The sequence below is a fragment of the Symsagittifera roscoffensis genome, chromosome 8 (assembly GCF_963678635.1).
Source record: "Symsagittifera roscoffensis chromosome 8, txSymRosc1.1, whole genome shotgun sequence".
Classification (NCBI taxonomy): domain Eukaryota; kingdom Metazoa; phylum Xenacoelomorpha; order Acoela; family Convolutidae; genus Symsagittifera; species Symsagittifera roscoffensis.
The window spans coordinates 41,216,619-41,226,631 of NC_087069.1; the positions used below are offsets into that span (position 1 = coordinate 41,216,619).

Genomic DNA, 10,013 nt, shown 5'->3' on the forward strand with positions numbered 1-10,013 from the left:
TGAAATTTTGATTAGTGCGAGTCGCCAGGTTGCGAGGGCAAACGGAATTATATAAACTGATTGAGTAAATAAAACCGCCATTTTTAAAATTTAAGCAATGATTATTTGTAGAAAATTTTAATGAGAAAAATCAATCAAAAAACCATTGGACGGAATAAGGGAAAACTTACTTAATTCGTCAGTTTTCGAAAAAAAACTTGAGACAAAAAGTTATATAGAAAAAATGTATTTGCATTTTTGTTCACTTTGATAGTCTTACAGCTGATTCAAATTAAAGTTTCTACAAACAAAATATTATGTACAGCTTTGGATTATTGATTGCTAAAAATATTTACAGAAATATCTACGTCAATCTAAAATTAAATCAAGTTTTACAAAAATGATTTGATGCCAATTTAAGACGGATTTTTCATAGGATATACACGAATGAAAGCCATATTTTTTGCAGGTGCAATTTTTTTGCATTTTTTTGACAATCATCAAGTTTAACAGTTTTACGCTACTAGATGAAGAGATGAAATAGAGTCCTTCCAAATAATTCAGGTCGGATCGATTTAGTGCAAGTCATCACCGCCACCAACGTCCAGAATATCCCGTAAATCCACAGACAGCGAAATCCACTTTTCTTGTAAGCCTAAATCTGGGTTCCAATATGCTTTTGTCATGTGAGTCTTCAACATTGCTTCACCAATATTGATCATGTGATTAGCCAACTCTTCTGCGTTTTTTGGTTCCAGACCATCATGTTTGGGCAGAATTTCCAATTTCGTGAGAGTTGTTTCTTTTATTTTAGTAAATTCACTCTCACGTTTTTCAGTGTTTTCAAATTCGTAGTTGAAAACGTGTGTTAAGAAGCAAAAAATCTGACGAATCTGGACGCTACGTTCCGGTTGGATATCGCCAGTTTCTACTTCATCGAATTTTTGAGCCAAATTTGGATAGCTGGAGCGTATTTTTATTTTGAGGGCTGTAACTTCGTCCAATCTCTTCTTGCGCAGATAATCGGCGACCGCATCTTGGATATCAAGACAGTAAAACTCGTTTAAATACTTTCTTTGAACACGTAACTCTAAACGCATGAACTCAACCCACGAGTCTCCCAATTTCTGAAGAAACTCCTGTACAACAACTGGCGACTTCACCGCTGTGTTTGATAAGCTGTTCAGCTTTTCCTTAGAGAGAAATTCGATGTAAAAACTGTTCTCAAAAACTGAAAAATGGAGATACAGTTTTTTGTCAGCTGCTAAATTGTGTCCGGTTTCGTTAAACTGGTAGGCAATTTTTGTGAGGTTACCGGAATCAATGTTCTCTAACATCTCCTCTATTTGTTTGAACTCGAATTTTACCGGCAATTTAGCTGGGTTGACCAAAACTATGGGAGCGTTCGATGGGGAAACGCCTACAACAAACAAAACAAAACAAAACACGGGACCATTATCAGGCCGAACTGTGCAATTGTTAGCGGTTTCCGCAGTGAGTCAGGATCAGATTTGTCGCGGACTCCGCAACCTTTCCAGTTTTTAAAAATCTTTCTTGCTGTTTTGGATTCCACAAAAAAATAACAAAAACACTACCACTTAAAATTGCCTCAAAACAGGCGAGCTTGCGGAATCGGCAACAGTTTTTGCGTAATCCGGAACAGTTTAAGGAATCCATAAACAAATTATGAAACATATGTATGGTAAAACTGAGCTGTTCAAATATCCGCAACTGTGAGCGGAACCCTCAAAGTGCGAGCAGAATTTGCAAACCGTAAGCGGAATCCCCATTTTGTTTGCGGATTCCATTAACATTTATAGTAGCGTTTTAAAGTAAATATGTTTTTACCAGGTGTTTCAGCGAGTTCAATTTCAAGTACAGCTAACAGTTGAGTCTTGCTTCCAACCATTCGATCTCAACTGCCAAATTACGCCTATACGTTCGATCTGAATTCCTGCCAAATAACCTACCCCACAAGTTTGATCTCATTTCCTACAATTTGAACAAACTGCAGCACGTTAATTTAGCATTGCATTTCAGTTTCATTTCGATTCAATTGAATCAAATTTGTTACATTTTATCCTACATCGCAATATTTCCAACAAAAAAACATAAAGATGTGAGAAACTCTTTTCAGACGAGGACAGATAAGAACAAACCAGAACAATTTGAATCAAAATGCTACATATTCAGTCAGAGTTTAGAGATTTGAACTTCAGGATCTAATTGAAAAATTTAAGCGCAGATATTGCATCATAACCATACCGTATAAAAATATACCTTAATGAACATCTCACTATGGTTTGAATTCACTCTCATCTCATCTCAAATTTTGCCCTAATGATTTGAAGTCACTCTCAACCCTTTAATCCCAAATAATGACCTTATTTGGCGTTGTGTTGTGCGTTATGCTTCCAAACATTCTCAACCCACTAATCCCAATTTCGTTTGGTTATTTTCTTTTCAAAATGATCCCAAAAATTTCTTGCTGGAAAATTTATCCCAAATTCATAAAAGTACATCCACCGATTTCGTCAAACAATGACTTAAGATTTTTTCATGGATTCTATTGACACCAATTAAGCTTTTCCTTTCAAACTCCGAAATCGCTGGCAAAAACTTCCAGCTCTTGTTTTTAATTGTTCAACGGCAAGAACTGGTTTAGTTCAATTTTTTAAACAAAACTGCGGAAATAACTTACAGCCTGCGAAAATTACTCAAACTCGCGCTTTCCTTTTAAGTTTGCTGAATCTACTCACATTTTACGGAAACCACTTACAATTTTGGAATCAAGATAAAACAGAAGTGCCGACAAAATTTACACTACAGTTTTTTGTACGCAGAGACCAAGGAAACTTTGTACGTGCAATTCACCTAGATTTTGAGACTTGTTTGAATACTCGTCTCTGAATTCCACTGAACTACAGATACCACAGTGTGCGCCTATCCAGTGCACAATTTGGCCTCGTTTGACAAGTTAAGAGCTAATTTTTGGATAAAAAGCATCAAAAATACAAAAACCAGCGAAATTCAACGGTAAATTTGTCAAATATCTACCCTCTCAATTAGTATATACCGCCTATAGAAAAAATCGTGAATCAACTCCAAAGAGTGATAAATTGGGTGTTAGCGGTCCAGTTTCTGAGGGAAGAAAAACAAGGCTTACTAACTGCAAAAAACCTTAAAAGCGTGATTTTAAAAAGAGTTACCGATAGAGCTGGTTTCATTTCTTTTTATGAACTACTCTGATTAAAAGGTTTTGCTTATAAGAATATTATCATTTGAGAGTTTTGAACAAACAACGATTGTGGAATAAGAACAAAGATTTTTTTGCTAACTTACCTTTGAGGCTCACAGCTATTTTTTGGTGGGTCGAATCATACTTTAGCTTGCTGCTGATAGGTTCAAAGCCCCAGTTCTCGGCACATCGAAACTGATCGTGTTCTTGCCAACCTTTAAAAGTTCTGAGGTCAAGGACGAATTCGTATATACCATCTGGGTTAGGTTTTGTATTTTGTTTCATCAACAAATACTTTCTAGATGGCTCGAAAAGACGCTCTTCGTCATAACCTTCCACAAGTCTGAGCAAATGGTTTACCTAAAACAAATTAAATACTATAAACTTTCACGACTTTTGCTTCGGGTCGAAAAATGTGGAATTGAGGAACGAACTTCGCAAATATTTAAAATGAAAAAAAAAGAGAAAATCTTGGACTAGGTTTACCCAAATCAAAAAAACTCAAACTATATATACAAACGAGGCAGTTAAAAACGTTATTAACCTATCGAAGTTTTAAATTATACAGTCACGAGAAGAAAAGTTGAAAACTTAAATTTAAAGTCAAAGAATTTAGCGAAAACTTCTCCCAACCTTTAATGTTTTTTATAATTACTTAAAATACATGACTGGACCTTTGACATATGATAGATGAAGTCATAGGAATTCATTGGGTCATGCGGGATAAAAACGAAAATTTTGTTTTCCATGGTGTTGTATGGCCTTGAAATTCAAGCTCATTAGAGAGTTGTTCGGGATGTCGAAGATCCTTTGAACACAGTTCAATAAATTTAGCTGTTCATTGGAAAGATTAATTTTCTTCAACTCAAAAAAATTCAAAATTAAATGAAGTTAGGGGAAGCTTGGGATAGTCCGGGCAACTCTACAAAGTTCGAGAGCTTGCGAGAAAATTAAAATGGTTCACTGTAAAAATTGGAACCGTCTGGTGAAATATTAAAGCCAAGCGCTTCATATTTGTCCAACAACGTCTAAAGCGGACATTGATTGTCTCAAAAAGTCTATAACGTTTTGTATTTTGATTGAGCCCCTTATATTTCGAAGGACTACTTTGAAGACCCTAATTTGACCAAATTTTCTGCGCTGCAGGCAAATTTTTGAAAAAAAGCGAAAAACGGCGTTTTTAGGCATTTTTTGGAAAATTTCGACCAAAAAATTGCGCTTTTTCGGCGCGCTCCTCCCTCAGTTTTGGTATAGATTGGCGCCGAAGGTTCCTTTAGAAAAACTTAACGGTCAGTCAGCCAAAAATGGATATCTCAAAATAGTACAAAGGGGGGACCCTTTGGGTCGGCAGGAGGTCGAATCCCTGAGGGGGGTGGGGGGGGGGGGGGGTTGTTGTGGGCGTCTGCATTTCTGCTCCTCCCTCAATCCGCTACTGTAGCTATGGGTTAGTTTGATTGTTACTGAATGGTTGGAAATCAAAGTTTGGAGAAAAACTAGCATCTCCCGCACCGGAAATCCATGGATAATAATCGATTATAATGGAAAAATGTTGTATAAAATGTTGTCATTATAATCCATTATTGTGGCAAATTTAGACCAGGTAATCGATTATATTGTCATCATAATCGATTATTTTCGTAAAAACACAATCCATTAAAATCCATTATAATGGATTATAATCCATTTATAATCCATTATAAAGGATTATAATCCATTTAAAAACCACTATAATTGATTATCATCTAATTTTTTTTGCAAAAGCAAAACTTGCAATATTGTTCCATTTTATTGTCCCCCCCCCCCCCCCCCCCCCACTTTGCCCCCCATCAGTCCGCATTTGCCCAACTATAAGATTGAAAAGTGAAATACAACATTTTATGAAGCCTAAAAACTTAATGCGTAGCGACTGCAATAATCGATTTTAATTGATTATAAAGGAATGTTTTGCCTCGAAAACAAGTTTCATTTTTTTTCAAAAAAAAATCGATTATAATCGATTATAATCGATTATATTTGGATTTTATTGAATAAAAAAATAGTTTCATTATAATCCATTTTTAATCGATTATAAATCCATTTCATCGAAATTTATTGAGACAGACCACGAAAGTTCAATATAATCGATTACTATCCATGGAACTCCGGTGCGGGCTAATATCTCCAAAAATTTTATTAATAGTTGCCAATTCTAGCGAAGTAAAGTTACATTGAATTTTCTAACCGCTTTCCCCGAGATTAAACCCGTTATTTATCATAGAAAAACGGATTACATTTTTACTATTTAAGAAATTGTATTTGAAAATCTAACCGCCTTTTTTCGTGCATTTTCGTCGTTTTTTGTAGAAGGAGAAGCTTGTTCTGTTTCTGCAATCACACCAACTGGCGAGAACGAAAACGAGGATACAATTATGCCATTCTCGTTCGAAAATATGTCTCTCCTGAAATCTTTACACTCAACTGCGAAACTTCCCGCTTTCAAAAGCTGAGTTTTGCTTAAACTTCTCCATGGCAACGTAACTTTAACTTTCCTCAAAAACTGAACATGCTTTGCTGGTGATATATACAGAATTGGTGTCATACATTGATCCATAGGTAACAATTTGAGCTCAAAGTTGACAGTCATGGTCCCAAGGGTGCTTAGTGGCGGGAAGAACACTTCAACTTTTTGTTGTTGATCTTGTTGTATTTCAGGGTCCGTGTAATTGAATTGAATCCTTTTTGCTTTTGCAGTTAGTTTTGTAGAGTACTGATACGAAAGAGAGTCCTTCACTTCTACAGGTTCCAATTCTGGTACGCTAGCCTCGACTTCTAAAAACAAACAGGACTGCTTGCATCTGGGCGAAATTGTGTGCTCCGACTGCTCTTCAATGTAATTGAAACAATTTTGAAAGCATCATTTGAAAACAAATTGATAAATTTTTGAAAAAGTAATTTCTGAAGATTTTTTTTCGGACTTTTCATGAAGTACATTGGCGCATAGTAACGTAATAATAACACTTATTATCTTGCCTGAATTCAAACTGTATCAACTTCTGAGCGGATCAAATGTCCCAAATGAGCCAAATTGGCAATTTATTTTCAAAGCCAGATAAGTTTTGAGATAATTTTAAATTTTGAGATAAAACTTTGAGATACTTAAAAATTAAGTTCAAAAATGGCTACCTATTGAATCAATTTTGGAGAAAAAACAGAAATTTTCCGTCACTATCTTGGAAAATAGAACAACAATAAAAATCTAAAGCGTAACAGTTTGCTCTTACGTTTTAGTGAAGAATATTTGACACTCTTTAATATGAACTTCCTTTTCAAAACCGGTTTGTTCACATCCAGAAATTTGTTTCCAGGTTTTTACAATTTAAACTTTATTTTGGAGCACTTATAATTTTCAAACTAATTTCTAACATTTTTCGCGTACTAATTTTTTTAAGTTTTGCACCAAAGCCGCGCAGGCATTCTGTAGTTGTCTCGAAGCAAATAATCTTAATACCACAATTGATTTAGAAATTAAAAAAAGATCAAGATATAATAGATATCAAGACAAAACTTGATTGTATATTTCATTCAAAAATCTAGAAATTATCATAAGTTTTGCTTCAAAGCAACATCAGTTACCTGGTCCAACGTGTTGATTGGGCGATGTTGCTGAGCTTTCTGTCCTTGTAGAGCAATCAACAAGCGCCATGCATGACTGGAACAGAGCTTTGTTGTTGAATTATTTAAAAAAGTTTGCTTTGACTATTTTTTTTCCTGCAAAATTGTGTATGTTTATAAGCTTTTTTTCTTGCAAAGTGCTTAAAAAATTACAAAAAGAAAAATTTAGACCATATACTGCAATGTTTAGTTTAGGTTCTACAAAAAAAATGAAATATATTTGCATGTTTGTGGTTTGGTTTGAACGTCGTTTAAAATTACACTCGATAATAATTTTTAGTATAACATAAATCAAAAGCGGGAAAAAATACAATTAGGTCTCTCATTGAAACAAAACAGAACCACGCTATCAAATCAAGATCAATTTTCCAGCCCATTTTTCATTTGTTGATGTTTTTGTTTAAAAAAATTTTGATGCCTGCTGTTTGAGAAACGATATGCAGGATCCTGGAGTTATGTTAGCCATATTGTACACAATTTGATCATAACTATGAGGATCTAGCGTAGAGGCAACGTGGGCAGTAGATGCACGCATCGTGAGGAGTGTTCCAATTTAGATAGGTACCTTAGCTTGAGATTAACTTATACCTACTCTTACTCAATTTGTTTCGTTCACAACTACGAAAGTCCGAACAGAGCAGATGTCCAAAACTGATCACCTTTACACAGTAGTCTTACAGAGCTCACGTTTTTTGCTGTCGCATTACTAAATTAGTACTGACTTTGCCATCTCTAGACGTTGTGTTACCATGCGCCGGATTGTTGATTGGATTTCAATTTAGATTTATCAAGCGGTACAGAATCAAACGCGAAAAGGCATGAGCAGAAACCCTTCATGCCGCAAAGAAATTCGGAGCAAGTCTAAACTTATAAGAAATGTCAAGTCCCTTTTTCCGTCAGAGCACACACACGCGAAAAAACTTTTTTTCAAACGTACCGATCCTATTAGAGGCCACTAAGTCGATATAAGTTAGGCCGAAATTTATTAAGCCGATGAAAAAGACGAAAAAAAAATAAAAGTAAAATTTTAACAAATCGAGCTGGTTCAGTTACAACCAATGTGAAAAGCAAATTTTGATTCAGCCAGATTTTTAAAATGTTAAAAGCAACTGCAGCTAAAATTGTTTACAGCCAAAGTAAACTATTTATAGATGTGACAACTAAGCTGACAAAAAAAAGAGAAATATTAGGCTGAAGTGATTTTGAACCGGGGCAATTACCGTTTGAAAAAGAACTGGTCCTAGTCAGATTCGAAACCAAGAATTTCGCCGTCAATGCGTGTTCGTTACCACCTGGCAATGCGTGCAATATACACTTAAAATTTTGAAGTCTTCATGAACCAAGGAACCACCAGTTCAGTGAGTCCGATGAGTCCTGTGGACAAATTTGTTTAGGGGAAAAATGTCTGGTACCCAAATGCAATACCCTTTCTATCGCAAGGTTAAATAAAATTTTAAATAATAATGTGCATAGAAAAAAATCGACTTTTGTTTTATTAATTGATTCGTTTCAACTTGTTGAAAAGTATTTCAGGTCAACTCAAGTGACAGTTAAAAATGTGTCAGCATTCAGAAAGCGTTTTAATTGTTTAATTGTCACACCCATTCTGTTCAACTTTTTTGATATGAATTAACTTACCTTGCAGGTGGCTAGGGTCAGGGTAGACGAAATCATCTCAGTAATTTTCTGAATGAATAAATCTTCTGCGGATCTGCTCGACTGAAAAGTATTTTATTTTAAACTGGTCGCATTTTAACGCATATTTATCAAGTACTCAAACTCAATTTGTCACCGCCAAAGTTTTGAGTTGATAATTGATGCAATTAGATAGAAGCATGAATAAAAAAAATGATGATCAGGCGTCTTAGATTCGAGTATTTTATCGATAAAAATCCTTATCGATGAAAATCTTTATCTTTATCATATTTCAACAGGCTCAAATTTAAGGTGCTTACTTACTTTATTGGTTACCAGCACAGGGTTTGTAATGATAAATAATGATGTTGGTGCTTCATTGTTAGTTTTGTTGTTTCGTTAAAATAAAAGACTTAAATCAAATAAATGAAAGTTAATTCAATTTTAAACAAGAATCTATAATTTTTTTTCAAAATATTGTCAGAAAAAAAATCGAGTCAAAACTTTCCACAAAATATTACTCCGGCTACTTACTTGCTTATCGTTCAGGAGATGGAAACTTTGAGAAATTAAACTGAGAAATGATAATCTCGCTACTGAGATATCAAGCATACTTTTCGAACCCCGATCAATCAAATCCGGAAGTTCTTTCAGTTTTCGTCTCCATACGCTAGAGAATATTCCCCGTTTCAGCTGACTTTTTCTGAATATCAGTGTTCGACTTCTACCGCGCGGCTCCTTTTCAAGCAGAATCAATTTTTCCTTGCTGTCATAACGTGGCAGGCAAACTACTGTATGAATAGGAACTTCATCATTTGTGTCTTCCTGACGATACTTCAGCAACGCTCTTACAAAATTGAAATGTTCTTTACAATTAGTTTGAATTTTTGTCGCCGTCATTTCTGTAACTGATTGAGAGTACACATTGAACACAAAAAGTCCCTTAGTTGAATGAGCTAATACCAAATCCATGTCGACCTTGGCCATTGAAGTTTTGAACACCTCTCTTGTACTGATGTTGGGGAAGACAGCAATTCCGTTCTGGTTCCGACCTGCCATACCAACTAATAACTTATGCAATTTAGATATATCGTTTTCTCTTTTCAGTTGGAATCTACTATCCCTTTTTTGACGCTCTTTTGATACCTGCGTTTGTCCTCTGCGTAGTCTTGGATCAGAGTTTGTCGGAATCCATGATATTTGGCCATCGTGCTTCCAATTGGGAAGCTGAACAAGAAATAATCGCATCAAAGTTTCGTCATTGAACGGAAATCTTTGTCCTCCTGGTATTTTTACCTCCAAAGTTTCAAGCTCCCTGAAGAAATCATCGTCTGCAGCTCCAACCATTTTAGTAATTCAGAGAAATTATAGCAATTCAAATCTTTCACGACTATTTGATTAGGTCATCAGGTGAAATTGGGTTTAAACGCAAGTAAAAGCATACGCATGAATCAACAGTCTGAACATTGATATGAAGTAGAAAACACTGCATCAACTGGTTTTTGAAATG

At 35.2% G+C, this 10,013-nt stretch overlaps 1 protein-coding gene across 1 annotated transcript; it reads right to left on the reverse strand.

Annotated features, from left to right (window-relative positions):
- Positions 1 to 239: 239 nt before the first annotated feature.
- Positions 240 to 9,124, reverse strand: LOC134853173 (uncharacterized). The gene is made up of 6 exons (XM_063869129.1): positions 9,038 to 9,124; positions 8,507 to 8,587; positions 6,830 to 6,905; positions 5,526 to 6,025; positions 3,322 to 3,577; positions 240 to 1,399 (listed from the first exon to the last, which is right to left on the reverse strand). The coding sequence occupies exons 1-6, from the start codon at positions 9,113 to 9,115 to the stop codon at positions 555 to 557; spliced, it is 1,836 nt and encodes a 611-aa protein (XP_063725199.1). The 5' UTR covers positions 9,116 to 9,124; the 3' UTR covers positions 240 to 554.
- Positions 9,125 to 10,013: the final 889 nt, after the last annotated feature.